Raw genomic sequence first — 25,025 nt, 5'->3', positions numbered from 1 at the left:
TCAACTGTACTTAGGATAGCAGAAGCAGACTCTCATTTTATTCTTCTAGTTATGACGGTGCTATGATCTGAGTATGTTTAAGACATGGCACTGTGCATTCTAAGGATATTTCCTTTTTCTCAGGATTTGAACTTGTTTTTTCATCTTGCTTGTTTGTCCTTCTGATGTATCAGGAATGCATGGCAGTCATAAAGCATGGTGTGTGGCGAGGATGGAAGAAAAGAAGCATTAATTGAATACATATGGCCATTTAAAGCTACACACCCACACTGTATGTTCAGGGTCTAAAACGGCAGGACTGCACCACTAACAGAGATACAGTGTCAACACTCCATTGCTCCCATGCCAGATATTTCTGGAGAAACAGCCAACTCCAGGATTGCTATATCCTGAAGAGCAAAAAAGAGCAAAAAAAAGAGGGCAGCCTGAGCTGCTGCCAGCCTGAGCCAGAGAAAGAGGCATGTGGGTGCATGGGGCCACCTCTGTGCCCATGCACCTCTTTCTCCAGCTCAGGCTGGCAGCAGCTGCAGCATGCAGAGCAGCCTGAGTCAAAGCCCAAACCAAAGCCGCCAAAGCCTGAGCTGCTGCCAGCCTGGGCAGAAGAAGAAGAGTTTGGATTTGATATCCCGCTTTATGACTACCCGAAGGAGTCTCAAAGCGGCTAACATTCTCCTTTCCCTTCCTCCCCCACAACAAACACTCTGTGAGGTGAGTGGGGCTGAGAGACTTCAAGAAGTGTGACTAGCCCAAGGTCACCCAGCAGCTGCACGTGGAGGAGCGGAGACGCGAATCCGGTTCACCAGATTATGAGTCCACCACTCTTATCCACTACACCACACTGGCTCATGGACCCCAGCTCCTACCTGATCTTCACTGAGACAGCCTTACTCTGCTGTGGTGCTTTTGCTTATGGGGCACAGCGCCCTCCCGAGCATGTGCATGCCCCACAACCCCCCCAAAAAAAACCCCAGACATTTCCTTTGAAATGTGAAAATTCATCCAGATGGGCATGTTGACCCCTAAAAAGAGGACATGTCCAGTTTTTCCAGGACGAACCGCAACCCTAGACAGCACCTCAAAATGCTGTTTGCTAACAGGGTTCAGAATGTAGCTCCCTGTGCATTTCTTCTTCTCTAATTCAGGGTGCTTCCATGTGACCTTCTAATTCGGCACTCACGCTGTTTCGTTTGCACAAAACTTGTATGGAGGTTCTGTAACTTCTGTGGTTTACTGAGCCTCCATCCTGATTTGTTTGCACTGAGGCTATACGATTTCTCATCACTCAATTACCATCCCGCACTTTCTAATGCATGTTCCTTATCACAAAAAAGTCAATTTGTTCTAAAAAAAAAGTTTGGTTTGTTTCACAAGATTGCCTGGGTGCTTTTAAAACCAATTTCTCTGTGCAAACCTAAAACCATCAGTATGCAATTGAATTCCTCCTGCAAAATAATGACAGTCTGGATTGGGAGAGGACCTGAAACTGCAGTGTGCATTGTTCTTTTCACACAGAGACACCTAGATTATAACATTCTTAGCCAGGTGGGGGAAAGAGAAGTGGGGAAAGTATGTCCCTTTGCCAAATTTGCTCTCACCTCCCACAGGAATCCCCAGCTATTTCCTAGCCATTTACCTGTAATTTTCCCTGCAAGAGATGTGCCTGGTAACTTGGACTGTTGAGTTAGTTACAGTCATCCTGGCTCCAAATGACCTTCCTTTGACTGAAGGGGGGAAAGAACTGCTATTATGTTTGGCATGGTGAAAGGCATTTGGACACAGCATGGAACATTTTACATTTTGGGGATCATATCAGCTTATTACTTTCATTTTAAAGCAATCTGTAGTTATGAAAGTTCCAGCCAGTGCAATCTCTTGTCCAATCTTAAGACAATACTGCTGATAATGAGTTGACATGTTCCGGGACCTTGAGAGGATTCGTGGAATCACCTCTGGTAGGGAGATGAGAGAGCGGTTTTCATTTTCACTGTGTTTTTCTTATAGTTTTGAGCCAAAGTATTCAGCCCAGATCCTTTTCTGACTCTGTTGGCAAAAAAATACCATCCAAAGTATTGGAGTAATCTTCAGGGAGGGTGAACTCTAAAAGCTTTAGGGTAGTTTGAAAATGAGGTGGTCAATGTTTGATTTTGATTTTTGGCCAGTGGGGGCAGCCATTTACGCACCCCACCCCCTCCCAAATGTCCCAATGGCCCCACAGTCATTTATTGCTGGCTATTTTATACCTCCCTTTGGGAGGAAATTAGCTAATTTGATATGCAAAAAGGCAGTCTGGACGCAACATTTTACATTTCTTTAGATTATACTACATTAACATTTTCATTTTTAGAACCACTTATGGATAAGAGTTTTGCAGCCAGTGTGTGTAGAGGTTGAGGCAGATCAAGACTCTGTAGTGTAGGGTCTAGTGTTGGATGTAACTCTGGAAAATTCTGCAATAATTAAAGGTTGCAGGTTAGCCGTGTCCATTAACTTCAGTGGATCTACTCTGACTTTTGGATAAGAAATATGCATATATTAAAACTCTCAACTAAAGCACCAGCCAGGAAGTCTAGTCTTATTGCATTGCTACAAAATATTGCTATCTGGGTGAAATAAGGCCTTTAGTTTAATTCAGGTGAGGGCCTTCTTGGTGGCTGCACCTAGGAACTGGAATTCTTTGCCAAGGGAGGCCCGTCTCCAATGACTTTACACCAGCAGGCAAAGACATGATCTAGGCAGGCTGTAAAAATGGCGTGTAAATATGATGTAGTTGGTTTTAGGTGGCCTTTTCCTTTTGTTGATGTTATGTTTTACCTGTCCTTTTATTCTTTTCTTGTGTGTTTTATTTTACACACACATACACACACACACACACACATTTTGATGGAAAGGTGAGATGCCAATTTAACAAATACATTTGAAAATGTGTGTGGCAGTGCTGTTGTTTTCAATGCACCATGTCCTTTATGTTGTGAATGCTTGTTTGGTATTACAAAACTGTGGATTTGAGAGGAAAGGGAGTTACTGTGCTTTAACAGAGCTGCCTTTGTTTTTCTGATCTTGTAAAGGCAACCTTGAACTTGCCACCACTCAGGAAAGCATACCGTATGAGCTATGACTGCCGGGAGCCCCCTCGGACTCTGGAGCCAGCATTTTAATACAGGCAAGGCAGTGCCAGGGTGGTGCAGGAGATTCAAGGCAGTATGTAGAGTTTCTGTTCTGGCAGCATTTCTCTCCTTAATGGAATGTACCATCTGTACTCAGGTTTGAATTCCCAGCAAAGATCCATTAGAATGCTGCTTATGTACCTGCTCAGTTCTGTGTGGATCACCAAGTGCCCCAATACCACCTCCCCATTTCCTTGAAATATGTGCCCCATTATATTTCATTTCTACAAATTTGCTGAAACAGGAGGCAGAGCCAGGTGTTTATGCTAAGCTGTACAAGAGCTCAGAGTTCTACATCAGATCCCTGCAGACTCACCATATAGTGTTTCATTCTACCCATTTGGCTACCTATCCTCTTTACAACGATAATGCAATGATTAATAAGTATTTGTTCAACACTTTTGAAAGTGTGACTTGCTCCGATGTTTGACTGTTTTACTTCCACAAAGCTTATGCACTGGTTAGACTATGTTTGTTACTGAGCATTCGCTATGATTTGTTTACAAGGTGGTTATATGGCAATCGGCACTCATCCTGATTTGCTTGCAGGGTGTTCACACATCTTCCAGTTAATTATCCATTCACCTCACACTTTCCCAATGGGGCATGTTTTTAAGAAGCAGATTTGTTACGCCAGAGTGACCGTGCTTTAATCCACTTCAATTCTGCAAAGCTAAATTTCTAGTGCAGTCGTACCTTGGATCTCGAATGCCTTGCCTCCCGAACAAATCAGCTCCCAAATGATTGAAACCCAGAAGTGAGTGTTCCGGTTTTTTAAGGTTCTTTAGGAATCCAAATGTCTGATGTGGTTTCAGCTGCTTCCAATTGGCTGCAGGAGCTTCCTGCAGCCAATCAGAAGCCGCACTTTGGTTTTTGAATGTTTAGGAAGTCAGAAAGACTTCCGGAATGGATTTTGTTCGACTTCCAAGGAACGACTGTATATGCTTGAATCAGAACTGGTGTACATGGCGAGTTGTGCCACTACACCAGCTTCCCAGCAGGTAGGTCCCTGTTGCTTACCTGGAAGGGAATAGTGATGCGGTAGGGAGTTTGTTGTGGTGCAAAAATACTGCAAGGAGCACGGGACTTGTTCTGCTGGTGTAGCATGTTGACTTCCCTGCTGCCTCTACTCTTCCCTCTACTTCCTGGCAACAGTGACTCATTTGCCAGGAAGCGAGCAGCTCCACCCCATCTCACGCAGTGAGCTGCTTCTGCATAGACCCAGTAGCAGATACAACATCAGTAGACCATAGAGTTTAAACTTGCAACCCACTATACAGACATCCCTGGAACTTGCTTCTGAGTAGAGACATAGAGGGTTGCACTCTTCTAGACTTTCTGAAAAAGGGAACAAATGAACCTCGCTGGAAGCCAGGCATGTTTCAAGTGACCTTCTACATGGCCGGAGAAGAGCAAAGTGTTTTGCAAGTTTCGAACAAGGCCAGTTTACCCAGCTAACTTCCAAAAATGAAGAACAAGGCAGAGAGAAAGGATATTTAATCAAACAGAGAGGGTGATGTGATCTTCAGCCACAGCTCAGTGGTGAAGTAAGTGCTTTGCATACAAACGCTCCAAGTTTCAGCATCAAGGTCTGGGAAAGAAAATCTGGACAGCTGCTGCCAATCATTGTAGTTAATACTGCGCTACCTGGGCCAATAGTCTTTTGCCAGCTTCCTATGTTCCTGTCCTTTTTTCATTTGCCAGGAAATATAATATGAAAAGGAGTTTTCTCCCACAGCTTGACAAACAATATGCACTATCATTTGTACATGGCATTTAACTTTCCCATTGTTATTTCTACATCGGAAGAAAATAAAGCCTTTGTGCCTCTTATGTCTTGTGAAACTATGCATTCTGTACCAAGTCATTTCACATGACTTCGGGTCACCACAATATTTATTCATCAACGTGCCCCAAAAAACGCATAAGCAGGACTGCCTGTGGCATTATCTATTCCTGCAAAAGTTAAATAGGATCTTCATTTGCTTGGCACTGTTTTCAAATGCTCATTTTAAAAATAGAATAATTAGCAAAATGGATGAGGCAACAACATGATTGTTCAACAGTTCCTAAGCAGAAGCAAAGGCAGAATGCTGTGCAGCTGCAGGTACCTTAAGCTGTACCCTGTGGGGAAATGGGGAGAGATTGGGTAGTTTCGCTGAAACAACAGTAGTTAGCTGGCTTGGTTGGTTTCCACTTGGGAGGGGAAATCAACTTGTCCCATTGGCCATGCTGGCTGTGGCTGATGGGAATTGGAGTCAAACATCATCTGGAAAGCCACATGCTCCCCCCTCTGAAAAAGAGCAACTGACCTTTCTGCATCTATTTATGGTGCTTAGGAAGCAGTTCACATGCTCTGACTGATGTCTGCATTCATTATACATGCCTTGCATTTGCCGGAGATAATAACATGTGAGTTGCTTCAGGTGCTCCGCATCAGAGAACTCTTCCATATGTACTCTCTGGGAAAAAGGCACCGGCTTGGAAATAACCTGAAGGGTTGGAGCTGCATGCTATGAGTGTGGAAGCGGCCCACTCAAGCTGCCACAGTATTCCCAGGGCACAACTTTAGTTACGGCACAAAACTCCTCGGAGCTAAAATTAGCTTGGTTGGACCTCTCTCCATTTGCTTCTTATTGCAGAGAGGTGCCTTTCACAAAGAGCCTCTTTGGGCATACAGTGGTAACTCGGGTTACATACGCTTCAGGTTACATACGCTTCAGGTTACAGACTCCGCTAACCCAGAAATAGTACCTCGGGTTAAGAACTTTGCTTCAGGATGAGAACAGAAATTGGGCTCCGGCGGTGCAGTGGCAGTGGGAGGCCCCATTAGCTAAAGTGGTGCTTCAGGTTAAGAACAGTTTCAGGTTTAGTACGGACCCCCGGAACGAATTAAGTACTTAACCCAAGGTACCACTGTATTGGAAAGCCCCATTGTTTTCAAGCTGCATCACACTTTCCTTCCTCTCCCCCCACCCCACCAATTGAACGCCACCTGCAGACACATTTATAGGAAACAGGACCACCAAGCACAGCTCTGTGTCACCTAGGAGCGAGTATGTGATTGCTGTACATATTTTTAAATTATTTTAAATGTTTTCCATATGTTCTTAATTCTAATGGTGTTGTTGAACTTTTGTGTTTGCTGAACTTGAAGTGCATGCAGGCACAATTGTCCCACCGCATAGTTATTAATGGGAACTGATTACTTGTTGTATAATCAGAAAGTAGATCAGCATCTACTGACTGATACCTGGGTGATTTGCGGTTGTTCAGCAATGTTCCTGCCTTCTGACTCTAACATTATCAGCAGCAAAATAACTTTCCATGCCTATACTAGGCTGCTGAAATGTAGAGAGGAAACAAGGAGAGGACTCTTAGGGAAAATCTTTGTGAGACGAGCCCAGTTCTTGCACTGAAAACAAATTCCTAGGCTCAGAATGTCCTCAGAGGCACCCTGCTCTTTCATTCTAACAACATGTCTTTTGCACTTGGCTTCTGCTTGTAAATCTTGGAGTTCAAACAAAACTGAGAAACCACAATCTGAGAAGCCTCAAGTTCCACACACACATACACCCTACAGGGCATGGCAACCATAGGCTCAGGCATCTCCCATGTTTAAGCACAGGAAGCAATTGATTAGCTGCTTCCATGCTCAGCCCCCATGACTGATATTTCAGGGCACCTCCAGGGCCAAACCCTGGCTGCGATCTGACGTTTCATGACATGCAGGTCTGTCCTGGTCATATATTGGCCCGCCACATACTTACCTTCATTTCAGGCACATTTTTTCCTGCATGTTTGGTAAATGTTAGGGCTGGTGGTGAACATCTCAAGATTGTATTTACATTTAAGATAAATTACTATTCACTCTTTAGAGAGAGCAAAATGAGGTTTTAACATTTCATGGCTAAGGTCTAAGTTTGGTACCTGGCAAATATTGTTTATTCTTTTTCCTTTTTTTGAAGTCCGATATGGGTTTAAATGTTCAGGAGAGCTAGATTTTGTGTTGTGCATTTAATAGGTTTTTGGACCATGTTAAACATTCTATAACATGTGTATTACTTACATTCTATTTTTAAGAATCGTGTTACTAATGCTGTTCATTGTTTCTGTCCATAGCTCCTGAAGGAGTTAACTTCAAAACATGTAGAAGTACCTTTTTTCTTTTTCGCGTCACTGAGCACCAGAGCTTGCCCCCTCTTTTCTGTCTTGGTCCTTTTTCTGAGCCAAGCTGACTTGGGGTAATGAAGGCCAGATGAAGCAAAAGCTAGGTCAAGGAACTAACCCCATAGAAGCAAGCAGTGAGCAAGGGAGAAATATGCCATAGCTCAATGGTAGAGCATCTGCTTTGCATGCAGAAGGTCTCAGGTTCAATCCCCAGCATCTCCAGGTATGCCTGGGTTGATCCTCCAATTGAAACTGGAGAGCTGCCACCAGTCACTGCAGACAACACAGTGCAAGCTGGACCCCTGGTCTAAGAGCCCAGCTGGATCAGGCCAAAGGCCCATCTATAGCACTCTTTTATCACAGGGCCTGTATAGGTGTCCATGGGAGGAAGCCCTTAAGCAGAACCTGAGTGCAACAGCCATTGCCCCACCTGCGATTCCCAGCAATGGATATTCAGAGGGATACTGTCACCAACAGCAAAACAGAACAATCGTAGCTTAGCAGCCATTGACTCAGTAATAAGGCAGCTTCCTATGTAGCAAGCATTGTGACTCATGTAGCATTTGTTCCTTGAATACCATCCCCCTGCACCCTCCATTTTTCATGGCTTACCCACATTTAAAGAAATGGCTCCAATGATGCACCACATCTAGCTTGGCCCAAAAAGTGGGTGAGGAAAACACACACCAGCAATGATCCTTTGTTTTGATAACTTTAATGATTCCAGGGGTTTGGGGGGGGGGTAAAAAAAGGCAAACCATATATGCTGAAGAAGTGTGCATTGCCATTCATAGCTGTGCATTTACAGGAGAGTCAAGTCATATACCTGAGCAAACAGAATGGAACTCTTAACAAACACACATGCAAACTTCATTTTGTGGTATACACAGCAGCATACGGATGTCTAGCTTGCATTCTATTTGAACGTATTTAATTGCACAGAGTGCAATGACGGGCACAGATCCCAGGCAAGATGCGTGACATAAAAGCACAAACCACAAGAACAGAAACAAAACAAAGAAACACACATTACCATTGAGCAAGACGGGCAGTGTTTCTACTGTCCTTTTTTAGCATCTAGCAATAAAGCAGGAAGAGTTTCAAACATGATGTGTTAACAGTGCCACAGCTCAATCTGCAATCCATTTAAAATGAATACTAGGATCCGAGTCAATTTAACACCACTGAGAATAAACAGGACTACCTTCAATCACTCAGGTATGGATCAGGCTATAAGATACCTGAAAGATCAGGCATTTGCAGTTCCCTCACATAAAGGCATGCATGCACCCAAAATACCCAGACTTGACTTGCGAATAAACAGGGATCCACACCAGTACACTTGCTTGACTTTTTGTTCCTCACCCATTACTAATCTTCCCATTAGCAGGTTCAGATTTTTAACTGAAATGTTTGAAAGACCATGAATTGGCACCGCAGCACCCCTGTGCATCCTGTTAAATTTTTGGCAACACTGATCTGAAAAGGCAGAGGGAGGGGGTACAAGACAGAACTGCAAAATTGCTGAGTGCTAAGATCATTGAGAGGGGCAGTTTTTGGTCTCTGCTAAAACAAATTAGCAGAAGAAATAAGCATAGGGCTATTGGTAAGCAGATGAATAGTACAAAATCATTGTAAAGGAACAAAGAAAACTATGTCCGCTTCTGTCGGAACCAATTGCAGAAAAGTTTGGACTATTTTAATGTAAAACTCTCTCCCCCCCCCCCGACCTTCTCCTTCCCAAAAAGGACTGTAAAAACAGTTCAGAGCATAAGTGCAAACTCCCTGAGGTCCTGGGTGCCCAAGCACCAACAAAATTCCCCATGAAAGGGCCGGGCACCCACAAATTTCAGTGCCAGAGCCATGCACACTGCATGTCACCCACAGCCCTGGGCATCCACAGTCGTAGGGCCAAGCTGGCACATATGGTTCACAGGATGCCATGCAGGTGCTCAATCCATCAGTAACAGATTGCACATTACCAAGCTGGGTACCACTTTCATTGTACAAACTTCAAGTTTTGCCTTCCAGAATTTCATTGCAAGTGGCTAAAAGGTAGATGTTTCGCCAACCTTGTTTTTAACTTCAACAGGGAAACACAACTTTCACGTAAATCAAGGGGGGGGAGAAACCATCGTACACCATGACTTTTAGGAAACCCACTTCTTTCATAAAGAAAGATGCTGCAAGTTTCAACTTCAACAACCATTTGCAGCTTTGCCACTAGAGGGTAGTTTGATCCTGTGGCCTAAAAGGACTGTGCAATGTTCCAAGCAGTCAAATGTTTATTGTCATCTGCCTCCAACTACCAATGTCTTGTCTCCTCACTTTTTAAAATGTGCATTGACAATGGCAAACCCTTTTCTTCTGCGTTACTGCTGGCTGTGCTTCTGAATTCACTGTACGCAACCAAACACCAGCTTAGTCTTTTATAGTTCTTTGGAGTTGAAGTTATACTTGATGACAAATGGCCTTGGAAATGTAGGGAACGTTCTCAAATTGCACCCAGTTCATAAGCTTTCTATGAATCAGCAGCACATCTGAGCACACCCAACAATACATCAGCATCTAACTATTTCCCCTTGCACTCACTCACATTCTTCGTCCAGCTTCACTGCTTTCTTAGGGTCAAACAAGAAATGCAATAGAGATGTGTGAATGCACTTCTCTCTCTTTAAAATCAGTGCAAATGCAAATTGGGTGAGGATTGGATCAGAGCCACAAGGGGAAATGGCTTAACCCTTTATGCCTACATTGTTTTCCTACTCATGACTCCCTGCCCCACCATCTGCTACTTGCACTTTTGCTTTTCCTATCAGGGCAAATGCCAGCTGGGAGGAGCAATTTCCATCAGGAAGATTGGACAGAGGAAAGATTAAATGGCTTTTCTCCCCTCTGCCCCTGGTCCCAATCCATATCGCCACCATACCTGTAAAAAGAGAGTGACGGGTATGTGTATGTGTATGCCCACTGCCACATCTAGTTTCACCCCCTAGACACTTGTAGGCTGTGAAAACGGGGGTCCATTGCAATGCTCCTCTTTGGCTTCCAGCTTTTTCTTGGCTTTCAGTGCAGGAGATACTTCTGGGTGGATGGAATCCAGCCGCTGTTCGCACCGGAAAGCAGTCAGGAAAGCCGTTCTGTAGTTGCTGTTCATCCAGCCATAGAGGAGCGGGTTGGCAAAAGTGGAGCACATAGCAATGACATGAAAGAGCGTGTAGATCAGTTTGTATTCCTGCAAATCCAACACGTTGCTGTCAATATCGCTGACGAGTTGAAAGATGTGGAAGGGCAGCCAGCAGACCCCAAACACCACCACGACACACACCAGCATCTTGGTAGTTTTCCGACGCCTCTGGTGGTAATGGTCCCCCGCCGCCCCGGGACTGATGTGGTTCTTTAGCTTACTCCAGATACGGATATAGGCATAGGAGATGATGGCCAGAGGCAAGACATATTGGATCAGGAACATCAAGATGCTGTAGATGGTGCTGTAGTTGACCAGCCCTTCCCTGGGCCAGGCCTCAGCGCAGACCACTATCTTGAAGTCCTGGTTGAGCTCAATGGAGAAATACTCCCGGAAGATAGCCAGAGGACTGGCCAAGATGGCACTGACAGCCCAGGCCACCCCAATGATCAAGAAGCTGATCCTCTTGGAGATTTTGCTCTCCAGGTGATACACAATGCAGCGGTGTCGGTCCAAGGCTATCACAGTCAACGTCACTATAGATACCTGAACGGCAAGGCCTTGGGCGTACGGCACGAGGTGGCACAGCACAGGACCCAGCTTCCATTCTCCCAGCAATGTGTAAACTAACGTGAATGGCAGGCAGAGCGTGTTCACCAGGAGATCGGCCACGGCCAAGTTGGCAATGAAGAAGTTGGTCACCGTGCGCATGCTCTTGAACTTGATCACCACGTGAATCACCAAGGAGTTGCCCACTAACCCAAGCAAAATGATGACGCAGTAGGCACAGATGAGGACGATCTGCACCTCCACCAAATTGGTGCTATCCTTCAGATCTCGCTTGGGGTCAGCAAGCAGGTCATCGTAGGGATGCTCGAAGCCTGGTGGCAAGTTCAGCTTGGAGTAGAGGTCCGTTTTAGTTAGTCTGGTCCGGTTCTCCATAATTTTGGATCCTCCCATCAGCCCCATGTTCTCTGTAGGTGTGACAAATTTCAACACACAAGCCGCATTCTTCCCCTACAAAGAATACCAAGATGATGGACATGTTAAAAAAAGGCAAAGTCAGGAGGTTTACCCCAAGGTAGGGTGTTGGTTAAATGAATTGGACTGGGAGGTCCCTGGTTCAAATTGCACCTCAGACCTGAATTCTTAGGGGCCCTAGGCAAGAAAATATATCTCAGACTCAGTTGCTTCATCTTTAATATAGACATAATACACACATTCTCATCACACACAGCTTTCAGATACTATGACCTGTTGATCTGCAAAGAAGCAGTGGAGTGCTCCCATCACAATGTTATGTTATGAGGAGAGGTTCCTCTCTCACAAGCTGAGTGCTGTGGTGGTGAGAGAAACTGTTCCCTGCTGCATTTTTCTTCCCATCACAGCACTGTACTGTACTGGGAGCTGAGATTCCTCTTCTCCTAGGCTGGTCTTTTAAGCAACAGCCAGACACCACAAACTACAGAAAGCCAGCCAGCCCTTTCAATGTAAAATGTGAACAAACCATTTGCTGCTCCCCCAAATCGTGTGTCAGCTTTGGCAGAAGCTGTCCTGTACATGTGATGATGTTAGGCCAGGCAGAAATATCCACAATAACTGGGAAGATGTTGTACAGTTCTAATTGACAAACATTGGCTGGTACTGTATGTCAGCTCTTAGATCCTATCAAATGTTGAGTGTTACATGTCAGACATTATCAATGTGTCCTGACCTTCTACTGAAAATTAAATGTCAAATCCTATTTCAGAATGTAGAATATTTGCATAGGCAAAGAAATTTCAGGGAATATTCACCAATGACATTAATAAAGAAGAACTTTGAGGATGCGGGTGGAATCATTTCAGCTTCAGCAGAAATCATGTAGCAATGCTTTTAAATACCTCTAGACTGCTCTTCTGCCCTTCACAACTAAGGATTTTGAACTGCATAAGGCAAAATTCATTGGAGAGGAACTCTAATGGATCATTCATGAAAACATACAAATAAAATTATAGGTCTCAGCTACACAACTCACTGAAAATCAATTTCATGAACCAGATATATACAGAACAGGGCAATGGCACTCACCTGACCTGCTGCCTGTATTGCTGCCGTTTACTTTGAAGTAGAGGGAAGGTGGCAGCAGTGAGGTCAGCGAGGTATGGACACATCAGTGGTGTCAATCCAGTGTTCTTGCAGGTACATTTCCACTGTGCCAACCTCATTCCTCCACCTTCCGGTAAGCAGCAGTGACAGAAGGTCAGCCGAGTGGCTCCATCAACTGATGCAGAAAGCTAGTCACCTCATGTGATTTTCCCACAAACAGAGCCAGTGTTTTGTGGTGGTTAAAGTGCCAGACTAGAACCAGCAAGACCAGGATTCTAGTCCCCACATGACAATGAAGCTGGCCAAGTGGCCTTGGGGCAGCCACAGTCTCTCAGCTTAGCCTATTTCACAGGGTTCTTGTGAGGATAAAATGAAGGTGGAGAGAGAACCACATTTGTCGTCTTGAGCTCCTTGGAGGAAAGGTGGGCTATTAATGAAATAAATAAAGACATATGTACACACATAGTACTCTTCATGCCCAGGGAATATACATAGAAAGCACTTCCCAGCTGCTACTGCTAGAAATTTAGTTCATTTTTGTGACTCTCAGCATGCTGCTCATGATACTGATGATTTGAAAGTATCAGGAGAATTTTAGAAGCTACATGTCATAAACACCACACATTTTCTTTTAAACTCTAGAAAAGAGTGACAGAGTGACTGAAAAAACAGGCACATCTACAACCATCTAAACAGAACTGAAACATGAAGTTCCCCCCTGTCCCTTTAAAAGGTCAGTGTAGCAAAGCAGCTAGCATTCAGGAGTACAAGCTGTACCCTGCAATAAATAAGGGAACAGAAAGCATGTTTAATACCAAGGAGTTTTTCTATACAACGTTGACTTTGAAATTTAATTTTTAAAAACACATTAAAAAATAACCTGAGATAATGTTTCTTTGGCAGTGGACTGCACTTGGAGTGGTATTTCGAGGAGAAGAAAACATTCCCCTTTTCTCTGCTGCAGAACCTTTCAAAGTACGATCAAAGAAAGGGGGGGAAACTTCTGCCTTTAGTTTATATATAAGCAGAGCAATAAAGAGTGAACAAATATTGCTAACCAATGCTAAAGTTGTCAAAACTCTTCAGTTTATTATCAGCTTGAGGGAATAAGCTCAAGAGAGACATGAAAAAGAGCAAGTGTGTAAAGCTAGACACTTTGAGCCTGCAATCTTACTGACTTATCTGGGAGTAAATCCCACTGAATTCAATGGGACTTCCTTCCATGTAGGTATATTACAGGATTGCACTGACCATCTGCTTTAACACCCCCGTTTATATGAACAAGATGTTGGAAGTCTTCATTACATGAGAACGCATCCTGAACTGTGGGGATAGAATTCCTAAATCCAGGTTGTCGCCATTGCAACACAAACAAGGGCATTTTTAAATTATTCCAGAATAGAAAATGTATTTTTTGATTACCAATTTATCATATAGTTTTGTGTTGAGCAACTTAAGATACTTCCACAGGAACTATTTTTGCTGAAATTATGCTTGCTCGCTTCCTGAGAGTATCCATATGATGTCCTTATTAGTCTGTTGCTTTCTAGTGTTTTCTGGAAAATCCTTTGTCTTTCCCCCATTTTTTTCCTGCATGCCTAATCAATGGCAATTTTTGTGAGCAGCTTCAATTTGTCCATAATAAACAAGTTAAACCCTATTAAGGTTTTCAGGGTGCCTATGCATTTAAATTAAATGCTTCCTCTGAGAAAGCGCAGCCCATCGTATTGGTTCTTCTTAATCTGTGCTGGAGGAGGCAGAATGAACAGGATCCGTTTTATAGGACTGGGATAAATTGTGTTCGCTGAGCCCGTATTTTATACAGTCTGTATATGATGTTTGTCTGTTAATGTGTGGTGTGCTATGCCTAATAAAGGATTTTGAATTTAGGATCCGTTTCCCCCCTTGAATAACATCTCTACAATTACCCCAATCTCAGTTTCTCTTCTTGCTCTGTGTGTGTGAGAGATTTACTATTATTAATAGTATAATTTTCATACTTGGCAAAATAGTGGCATTTTTAAAAAAGTGATGTACTTACCCCCATATGCAGAAACTGTTAAAGGGCATTTAGGCTATTTTGGATAGAGAAGCTATTCAAGGGGCAGATCAGAAACTATTCACCACTGATCCCCAGAGCATAGACCAGCAAAAAGCAACAAAACAGACTGAACTTGCTAAGAGTATTTCCATGAGTTTGGGGTATGGAACTTACTTGTGAATAGACATCACACAAGGATATTGGGCCAGGGGGACGGGTACCACTGAATAACTTGGTGTGGTATTCAGTATCAGTTTCTGCAAACTGAGGAAAAACAGTGCCTTGGCACTTTGCGTGGAAGCACCCACAGGGTGGAAACAGGGGAGCACTAACCACAAGGAAGCCAGTTTGAAATGTGATTAATTACCTGGAGCAATTTACGAGGCTCCCACAACCATTCAGAAATATAGCCAAGTATGGAAAAGAGACAGCCCTACCTACTATGAAGGAATGGTTGATAAAACTACCGGACTTAGCAGAGATGGCAAAATTAATGTGTTTAATTAGAGAGAAAAAATTACTGACATTTATTAAGGATTGGAAACTTCTTGCAGGCTTTTCTGCTTGAATGAGAAAACGAACTTGTAATATCTGGATTAGAAGATTGAAAAAATATTGGCTCATAGAAAATAGAATAGTTGGATGTTAATGAGTGAATACTATATTTAACAGACAGACAGAGAACCTTTTTATCTTTCCATGTTCTTTTCTTTCTCTCTCTCTTTTTACCTCTTTCTTTTCTTTCTTTCTTTCTTCCTTCCTCCACCCACCACTTTTTTTCTTCCTTTTGTTCCAGTTCATTTCCAGGTTAGATTTTTAAAGTATTTCTTTTACTCTGTTGTATAATAGAAAGATACTTTGTACTGGATAAGACCTTTTGTGTAGCTTTTGATAAGTACCAATTAAAAATATATATTCTACCAAATAAATGTAGGAAAGTATATATCCCCATTCAGGAAACTGAATTTACCTTGTAGCTGCTGAACAGAACTATAGAGGACACTTCTTTGTAATCAAAGATACCTAACAGAAAGATGGAATCCTTTCCCAGAGGCAGCGGCGTAACTAACCGCTCGGGTACCTGGTGCGACTCACGCATCCTGCAGCCGGGGACGGGGCGCGCTGCATGAAGCCTCTCTACCACCTCCCCCTCAGCTGTAGGGCAGCGGAGGGAGACGCGGAGGGCAGACACAAATCCCACGCTGCTGTTTCAGGCAGCGCAGAGCCTACAGGCACCTGCCCAAGCCACCACATCACACACACATTCTCAGTGATGACACCTGGGGTGGTCTGCACACACATCTTTCTCCACCAGTGCCCACAGGGTTGGGATAACCCTTTTTCTGCATTCCCTTGGGAGGTAATCTGTTGGAAGCTGCACACCAGCAGACAGCAGAGCCAGAAACAATAGTGGGGAGAATTTGAACCAAGGATCTGTGACAGGACAGCCCCTCCCCCTCTTGTTTTCTAGCAGCCCTTTCATTCTCTCTCTCTCTCTCTGCCATCATCTTTCCCTCCATTTCCTCCCTCATTGCCACCCACATGAAATTAGGCCGCAGGCTGTATGAAAGCAGGCTATGGGCCTCATTAGTTCTCATACCACACGTTGCCCACCTGCACTCTACTCTGCCGCAGAGTTGGCAATCCTCTGTTTCAAGGCACGGCTGGCGGCAGCTGCTATCAACACCTGCAAACTGCATGTGGACGAGAGAAGACCTGAAACGAAGCAACAGAGCATGGTGACGCTAATAATAAGTTGGCAAGCTAACAGTCTTTTCATCCTCATATTTCCACAAGGCAGCAAATATGCAAGGTACACATTTGCCATGTTTCCAGTCGCTACAGCCAGTGGCTTTATCGGATGGACATAGCCCTGCAGAGTGAAAAGGCAACCACCATGGTGGTACTACTGTTACCTGAACCCACTCTTTGTGTCAGATGAACATGCCTCAGGCATTATTTCCCCAGCTGCTCCTCTGTATGAAGGCAAGCCCTAGCCTGAGTCAATTAGAAGTTAATGAACCATTCTAGACCTATTGAAATTCTATATTGCCTTTCCCAATAGCAATGCATTTCTAGGCTACATTCTGTTAACTTATGTGCCCTGCTCCTTATGTTTACAATACGTGGGAAGCAAATGTATCATGGCTTGCAAAAAAATGGTGGTGCCACTGAGGATTGCTGCGCTGCAAAGCACAACTGCAGGTTTTTCTAGGGATGGGGGTGAACTCCCAGTCGCCAAAGGAATTTGTGACCATTCATTTCCTACACATCCTTAATAATGCATTGATTATCCCACTCTATGCCTTTAACCAGGGACAGCCTACAAAGCAATTTCATCTGCTGCCAAGGTCACACCAAATGTTAATGAAGTAAAAAAGGTTGCCTTCAGCTTTCCTCATTCAAAGAGATAAGGTGTTTAAAAACTTGTGTGTCAGAGGACTTCATTTATTTTAAAGTTTGTTTTATATGTAAGACACAGACAATACCCAAGTGGCCACATTTTATAATTGCAAAGCAGTAAATACTATATGCAGCTATGTGCTTCTTTTCTCCGTTTTCTTTCTTTTTTAAAACCAAAAGCAAACTCAAGGAACGGGGGAACTGTGACCCTCCAGGCATTCCTGGACTACAACTCCCATCACCCCTGGGTTGGATTTGGGAGCCCACCAACATCTGGAGGGCACAGATTCCCCAACCTTGCTCAAGAGGCTGCAGTTGCAGGAGAGGAATAGCCGCACAGTGGACTTCTTTTGCTTATTCATTCATTTAAGGAACAAAACAACAAAAAAGCGATTTGCATTTCACCAGAAGTGGCTCATCAGTGGGACAAAGCTGCTACACTAGCTTTCCAGCTCTTGGTTTGCTGGAGAGGTGATGCGGTGGAAGCTTGGCATGGTGCAAATGCATCAGCAGGAACACCAGATTGGCTGCATCAGAGTGTTTGCACTGTGCTGACCTTCCCACCACCTCACCCTCTCATTCTGAGAAAGTAACAGCAATGCACCTGCTGGGAAGCTAGCAGAGTGGCTCTTCCCACCCCTAATCAGCAAGTCTGCCTCTGCATTTCATCTTAAAAATATAAAAGCCCTATGCATTCCAGTTACTGAAAATCATATCTAGAGGACTTTATAAACCTTTCTTTTCTTGCTGTTTTTCCACTACCCAGCCATTTCACAAACTGCCTGGGTTCTCAAAAGTTTTCCCTTGCAAAGGGAGAAAAGCGGGGGGCAGTTTGTGGGCTGGTGAGCAGGCAAATGGCAAGGAAGGAAATAGTTAAGCGGTCCCTCCCCTCTCCCCTGCTCCAAATTACAGCCCAGACATGGGTTTTCATTTTTAAAATGATCAGAGGAAGGCTTGATTTGTGTGCCTCCTGTGTGTTGTTCACTTTGACCCTGTAAAGCTATTGTTGCTGGATGACACTGAACTTGTTATGAAACCTGATCACCTGTGAAGGGGGCAGGTTATAGAAAGAGCCCCTTTCTCCCTTTACTCAAAAACTATATGGAGAACAGAAGGGGCCCTAAGAATCCTGAAGCTGGCCACCTCTGCCTTGGAGTACATCTATGCAGCAACTTTAAAGAAGATCAGCATCTACCATGTGTCCAACCCCCGCTGTCCATATCTGGCCACAACTTCAGCCCCCTCTGGTTCATCTCCTTGCCCATCCACACCACCTGTTACAGGAATGCCCTGTAACAGGTAATAAACATGGAAAGAGTCATGCTTATTGGCTGTCAAAAGGGGGGCAGGGGGGAAGCTCCCAGTTTCATCCCTCTTCCCACACTTCAGTTTAAGACACAAGAGCCAGACTGGGAATGGTATGGCATGGATGTCCCCTTAGAAGCTTGTGGCTGGGAAATTTTTCATTCTCTTGCAAACATCACCGCCTCCCCAGCTGATCTGCATTACCTTTGCTGAGGCTTCTCAAGCTGTAAAGGTTACATCTCTGTGGTACGGATGGGGGCGGTCACAGGACTAGTAATAATATACTTTAAGTCAATCACACCTGTGGACAGGTGAAACAAAAGTATATCATGGTTGAAATGCAGATGCAAAACTATCTTCCTGCACAAGTAAGGTAGGAAACTGAGTGACCAGAAATCACATTTGCCCACAAGGAATGAAGCCATTGCTAAAAGGTTGTTTTAGTGTCCCTTATGGAAAGGGTGGGGGAAACCACTGAAACCTGATCCTAGCCATGTTTACTCAGAAGTTGGTCCCAAAGTAGAAGACAGTGTACTGAACTACATAATGGAGCAGACTTTAAACTTGTTGCGTCTACTTCCCTCGCCTACAACCCAAGATCTGCCAACAAGCTCCAAGTGTAAAATATACAATATTGTCCTAGTTTGCAAATAACATGAAGCCAAACCATGGCTATGCATGAACGAGTGAGTATTCAGGTAGCCACAGCCAAAGCTCATCTGAATCTGAGCTTGTGGTTTGTCTGGGCCACTATGAGTTGCTGTGGGTCACTCATTCACACTTAGATATGGCTTGACCTAACATTATGTGTGAAGTGGGCCAGTGAGAATTCAATGACAGGGTGCTTCTGAACCTTGGTATTTGTTTTCACTTCCAGAAATGAACTGAGGTTGCAGTCCTTTCACACAAAAGATAAGCCCTGGTTAAGTTTCTTCATTTCAGCAGCCCCACTTAAGTGGAAAAAGTGATTTTGTTGTTGCCATTGCTAAACAGCTAGGAATCATGAATCCTTGCAGGTTCATTGCAAATCACCCAACTTATCTAGGGAAGAATAAGTCCCAGTAAACTCAATGGGGCTTACCCTTCAACAGACATATACAGGGCTGCACTGTAAATAAGCAAACAATTACAAAGTCTGCTAATTATGCATGTAGCATGCAGCTAAGATGCATAACATACAAGTCAAAGAACCCTGCATTTACTCCCAATTAAGAAAAAAGCATGTTAAAATTTCTTTGACGAAAAATTACAGTATTTTAAAAAACTGTATTGAAAGGCTGCTTCATTTTTCTACAAAACCTCTTCTTCCATCTCTCTCTTTTCATCAAGCTCTTCATCCTCCTTTTGGCTAGAAAATGATCAGATAATGTTTTTTCTTCTCGTGACACCATCTTTTCTTTATATCCTTGTTAAAGTGCTCTGCTGAGTTTGTTTCATCCAAGGAAGAATTTTTTGGGTAGCAGCACCAGAGGGGAGGAAAAAATAAAGATACTTCAAGAATCCAACAACACAAGCAGAGGAGAAATTGCATTTGGTTAACAAATGCCGAAAATTGGAAAGATCGAGGGTGTTTGATGGGGCTGTTAAGAATCCTACTGTATTGTATATAAAATCCTCATTATTTCTCTCTGTCTCTTTCTTTCACCTATTCTGAAGCACGCTTGTTTTCGCTAATGCTGGTTTTTTTACTTGAATGAGTGCACAAAAACATCTTGCAATCATGCTTCTCATAATCCATATTCCAGCACTGCTCTGCGGATTTTAGAACTCCTGCTGGACTCATTCTGCAATGGCCTGGTTCACACATCACATTAAACAGGGAAGTGATGCCCTTCAAATGTTGCTTCATATGTCTGCTCCCATGATCCCTGACCACTAACAAAGCTAGCTGGAGCCGATGGGAGTTGGAGTCCAACAACAATTGCAGGACACTACATTGGCCACCCCTACATTAAACCACAGTTAGCATAACCTATGGTTTAATATTGTTACATGTCATCCCAATCTCCGAGCAGGAATCCAAGCACTTTCTCAGGGTTTGTGTTTCCTTTTGTAAAGGAGGCAAAGCAGAGACTGTGGTTTGTTTATGATATATGGTTAAGACCACCTGAGCCTACTGTGGAGGGGTTCCAGCATTACACTCCATGAGGGTCTCTTGCTTCTCCCATAGACAAAGTGAACTTGGATCCAACAGAGAAATCAGCCATGCTCTCCGTCTGTTTCACAGCCTGCCACAGTTTCTTGCCAGTACTTCACTGCCAAGTGCCATCCTAAAACTTCTGGCCTTTTGTCTCTTGCTAGATGAAGGAGGGGCTCACATCCCTCTGCCTTTTGGCACAGAGTAACTACTTTGTTAATCACCCTGCCTCTTTTTGACTTGGCCATCATTAAGCTTTACACCCCTAACAACTCTCACTCAGCAAGCCATCATCAGGTTGGCCTGGCTTGTAGTTCTAACATAAGCTGTTTGGTACAGTTTAACTCCCCAAAGCTTGATTAGTTCTCACTTTTATCAGACCCAGGAATTTACAAACTCGTAACAATATGAATGACCAGGGCATCCTTCAGTGAGAGGGTAAGAGGGGCCTCTTAACAATTTTATAGGCTCACAGAATCTGTAGTCCAGGTTAATAACAGGGACTCAGTCCCATGTTCTTTATTTTGAGGGACCAAACAAGGGTGTCCATTATCTCTGGTACGTTTTGTTCTGCCTTTTTTTTTTTTAATCCCCTCAACATTTTACTTCACAATAATGAATTGATTAACACAGAACTGGAAGAACTTGGGAGAACACCTGCAGCTTGTATTAGAAGACAGAAAATATGGATGGTTGCTTTGATGGAAAGCTGATTAAATGGGTAAAGGCTCTCAGGATGTTAATGACTATACTGAAATATGGCATCCATTTACAACTTTCTCAGATGAAAATAATACAATCTGGCATCCACCACGTGCACATGATTGGTTAAGGAACAATGAACTCCACTGTTGAAACTGTTTTGTCCTACTTAAGCAAGGAGGGGTAATTTGTTACTGTTGGGAAGAGATTTAATTTTGTATTTACTGAAATCCAATGAAACTTCCTATTAAAAATCCAACAGTTTAATGTGACATGCACACCAGGTCTATGTGTCCATTCCACATCTCAAATACACTCTAGCAAACCATCTTTACAAGTAAACTCATCTATAAACATATTTGCTCAGAAGAGAATTCTGATTATTTCCATGGGATCTGCTTTCACCCAACAGAAACTTAAAGTGACCTTCTAATGTAAAAGTTTGCAATGTGTTACTAACTTTCTTCCAATGAAGAGAAGCTGCTGGTTTGAAAGAAATACAGAGCTGTTGAGAAAGGCAGGAGTTAAAGAAGGAAAGGCTACGATTTTGATGCTCCAAACAATCTGATCCATTATTTATGCCATATGGCCTGCTTTTTAAAAAAGCATTACTGCTAGCTGACATTATCCTGAGTTGAATTAAGTTTGATGCACAAAACACTTCCTTCCCCAGCCTTCAATAATAATGATAATAGCCGTTTAAAAATCCCCCCAGCATTCTTGCAGAGCTGGCTGGTACGTTATTAATTGATATCATCCTCCTATGGGATGTACACGGGGTGGAGCAGGGTAGAGTAGAGGTTGAACGCAACAAAGCACAACAAGAAAAGCAGAGAGATGTGTAGCAATATGACTGCCAAACACTTAAATACAGACGACTCCTGAATGCTTTGTTGCTGCAGTTCATAATTCAATTATTCCGGCCGGAGTTCAACAAACTTCCATAGGGTGACTGCGGAGTCTGTAGCTTGTGGCCGGCAACCTGAGGTTCTTAGTGTCTAATTACCATCATCCCCATCCCCATTGTGACATTCAGAGGCTGCTATCACGGACCCAACAGACACGCATCTTCCCGCGTCAGTTTATGTCCTGTCACTCTGAATCCCCGTGCGCAGCAAAGCTCAAGGGCTCGTTCATTAATTCGAAACGGAGGAGGACCAAAGAAGAGAATTGCCAGTGACCAGATGACCCTTTTCTCCTCGTGGAGATCGAGTCGCCAAAGCACGAGCGAGGCTCTCCTTTCGCCTCCCTGGGCAGCACCAGGACCTTTGCTTAGAAAGCAGGAGTGGAGGAGATGGGGGCAGAAGTGTCCAAGTTTTCCAGGCACTCCAGGCAGGGCGGGGACGTGTGCCTCGCCTGGATGGAGGAGGGAAGCCAGGAGTTGCCCTCCTCCAAGTACCCAAGGGGGGCTGTTCTTTTCCGCCTTCCTCCCTAGAGTGACCAGATACTTTTGTGGGGCTTTGACTTACCGATCTCCCGTGCCTTTGCTTCCCTTCTCGACTCCTCTCCCCGCCTCAGTCCGACGCTCCGTCTCTGGCGCCCGAAGTTTGCAGCGCCTCTTCCATCTCCGGGACGAGGGAGGCGCCGGCGTGCTCACCTGCCGAAGCTCGCCCGGCCACTGAGCGCGAGCGGGCAGAGGACGCCGAGGGGAAGGAAAGAAGGCAGCGGGGGAGGGAGGGGGGAGGGAGGGCACCAGGAGCCCCGCCCACTCGTGCCCGGCGGGGCGGGGCTTCGCTCGGAATCTCTTCGGAACGCCGGCAGGCAGCCGCGCGGGAGAGGCATCCCGACGAGGAAACGAGCGCCTCTGAACATGTGCAGAGAGCCCCGCAGCTATGCCATGAATGGCGTCAGCCCCGGGCGGCGCCTCCCTCTTCGTAACTGAACCGGAGTGTGAAAAAAGGAAGAGAGAGGCGCACTTCGGTCCCGCAGCCCCGCAAGTGTGTCTACTCAGAAGTAAGACCATTGAGTTCAGCGGCGTTTGCGCTCAGTGCCGAAGGGATTGCAGTCCGACGACGAGCCGCAGGTTTATTGTCTCGGCTGAAAATTCATGAAAGAGAAGGTGATGGGGATTGGGGGGGGGCGGTCCAGATAGATTCAGATGGTTTATATCATGTCACAACAAAATGGGTTTTCTATTAATCCGAGTGGGTCTCTCGCGGTTAACGTCTAAAAAGACAAGCTCTCCAAGTGCTATGGCGACCTAGACAACTTTCCATTTCCCTTTTCATTCAGGACTTCTAGGTGTCAGTGTTGTTGGTTTTTGGATAAAGAAACAGAATTTTATTGGGCAATTAGTTTCCGATTTAGCACCAGTAGCGGCCCAATCCGGAGAGTGATGCGGACCTCAGCCACATAATGCTCCTTAGGCGAAAGCTGATCATTCTCATTTATGTTCGCGTTGGGGAGGATGCAGAATCCAGGGCAAGCGTTTACTTCAAACAGGATCAAGTGGGAAAGTTTGCTGTTGTTGCTTGTCCAGGATTGCACCACTTCTAAAAGCCTGGTAAATGTGTGTGTGTCTTAGTGCCCAACAACAACAACGTCATGTGCACCTGGAAAACTAGCATGACAGGAATATGGCTTGGTTGAACACTGATGCTTTTCTACATGCAAGAAGCCTCTGTTTTTTTAAGGGGGATGTATTCAGATATGCAACTGCAACAGCAAAATCCACGCAGCTTTATCACTTGAATCTGCTAAATGTGTGAACTGGTGCTTTATAAGGAAACCAGTAAGTGGGGTCTAATCTGGAGACCGTGCAACGATGGTCTGTGAAGGCTGCTATGAATCCATGATGCATCTGTCTTCCAAAGTAGTCCCATTAGGAGGAATGCAACTGATCCACTGTAAGTAGTTTGTGCGTGGCAGCCGAAAGAGTTATTGCAGCTGCTATTGAAGAAAATGAACTGGAAAGCAGCCTTATTTCTGCCTCCCAGACTCTTCTATATTCTTACATTTAAAGATGTTTGGGTTAATATCCCGTGAGACTCCAGAATTATTCTGTAGTTATACTAGTCCAACACTTGCCAAATCAGTGTTGCTACTTGAACTTTATCCCTCTCCTTCAACTTGCCTGAGGAGTTGGGGGGTGGGGGGAAGCAGAGGTACTTACAAAAAGATGTGATAATACAGAATTGCAAAATGACATTTGAAGTCATTCTGGATCATGAGGACAGACCAATTGCCCTCCTCCACCCCCAATTTTTATTTTTATTTTTTTGCAAGAACAGGTAATTGTTCACACGTCAGCATGACATGGCTTGACTTTACAGCTGAGTGGAGATTTAAAACATGGTCTCTAGTCCCAGGAGTGGCTCACCAGGAACTGCTGCTTACCAGGAAGAGGAGTGAGGTGGTGTTGAGTCTGGGGCTGTATAGACACATTGGTGCATGCACCAGGATGGTTCTGCTGGCATGTCTGCCTGGCCCCAACCTTGCTGTCATCTCATCCTGTTCCTCCCTCTCCTGGTGAGTAGCAGCGATCCCGCTTCTGGAAGCTATGGCTGCTCACTGCCCCACCAAACAAGCCACCCCTGTGCAGTTCAAGTCCACCACTCTAACCACTGCACCACACTGATTCATAATACAAAAAAAAAATGCAGCTCCCACAGGCCTAAATTCTAATGGCCTTGTACTAGGGAGGCAAAAATAGTACATTTCCTAATTTCCTCCTAGGTGCAGTTTTCATGCACTCCCTGGCAAACTCCTGGAAATTTAGAGGGACTTCTGAAGTGCATGATATTTTGAGCAAAGGTGAGATGAGGAGAGAAGCAGAAGCCCTTGTCCAAGTCCTTACATACTCCTTGTGATTTTATCACTGCCAATGTG

At 44.4% G+C, this 25,025-nt stretch overlaps 1 protein-coding gene across 9 annotated transcripts in view; it reads right to left on the bottom strand.

The window, feature by feature from the left end:
• The window catches only part of NPY2R (neuropeptide Y receptor Y2), a 32,405-nt gene extending 8,018 nt beyond the window's left edge, over window positions 1-24,387 (bottom strand). The window contains exons 1-5 of one of the 9 annotated variants that reach the window (XM_081926155.1): window positions 22,667-22,706; window positions 18,563-18,659; window positions 16,265-16,366; window positions 12,592-13,036; window positions 8,078-11,538 (exon numbers count right to left, since the gene is read on the bottom strand). In XM_081926155.1, the coding sequence (XP_081782281.1) occupies window positions 10,327-11,490 (1,164 nt within the window). In that variant the 5' untranslated portion in view covers window positions 11,491-11,538; window positions 12,592-13,036; window positions 16,265-16,366; window positions 18,563-18,659; window positions 22,667-22,706 and the 3' untranslated portion in view covers window positions 8,078-10,326. Of the gene's footprint in view, window positions 1-8,077; window positions 11,539-12,028; window positions 12,568-12,591; window positions 13,037-16,264; window positions 16,367-18,562; window positions 18,660-22,666 lie in introns of those variants that run through there. The other 8 variants (XM_081926156.1, XM_081926158.1, XM_081926157.1 and 5 more) reach the window with 8 other exon arrangements.
• Between the last annotated feature and the right edge of the window lie 638 nt (window positions 24,388-25,025).

The sequence above is a fragment of the Podarcis melisellensis genome (genome assembly GCF_964234715.1).
Source record: "Podarcis melisellensis genome assembly, chromosome: 9".
Classification (NCBI taxonomy): domain Eukaryota; kingdom Metazoa; phylum Chordata; class Lepidosauria; order Squamata; family Lacertidae; genus Podarcis; species Podarcis melisellensis.
The sequence above is the reverse complement of the archived record's forward strand: the minus strand, read 5'-3'. Positions and strand labels throughout refer to the sequence as shown.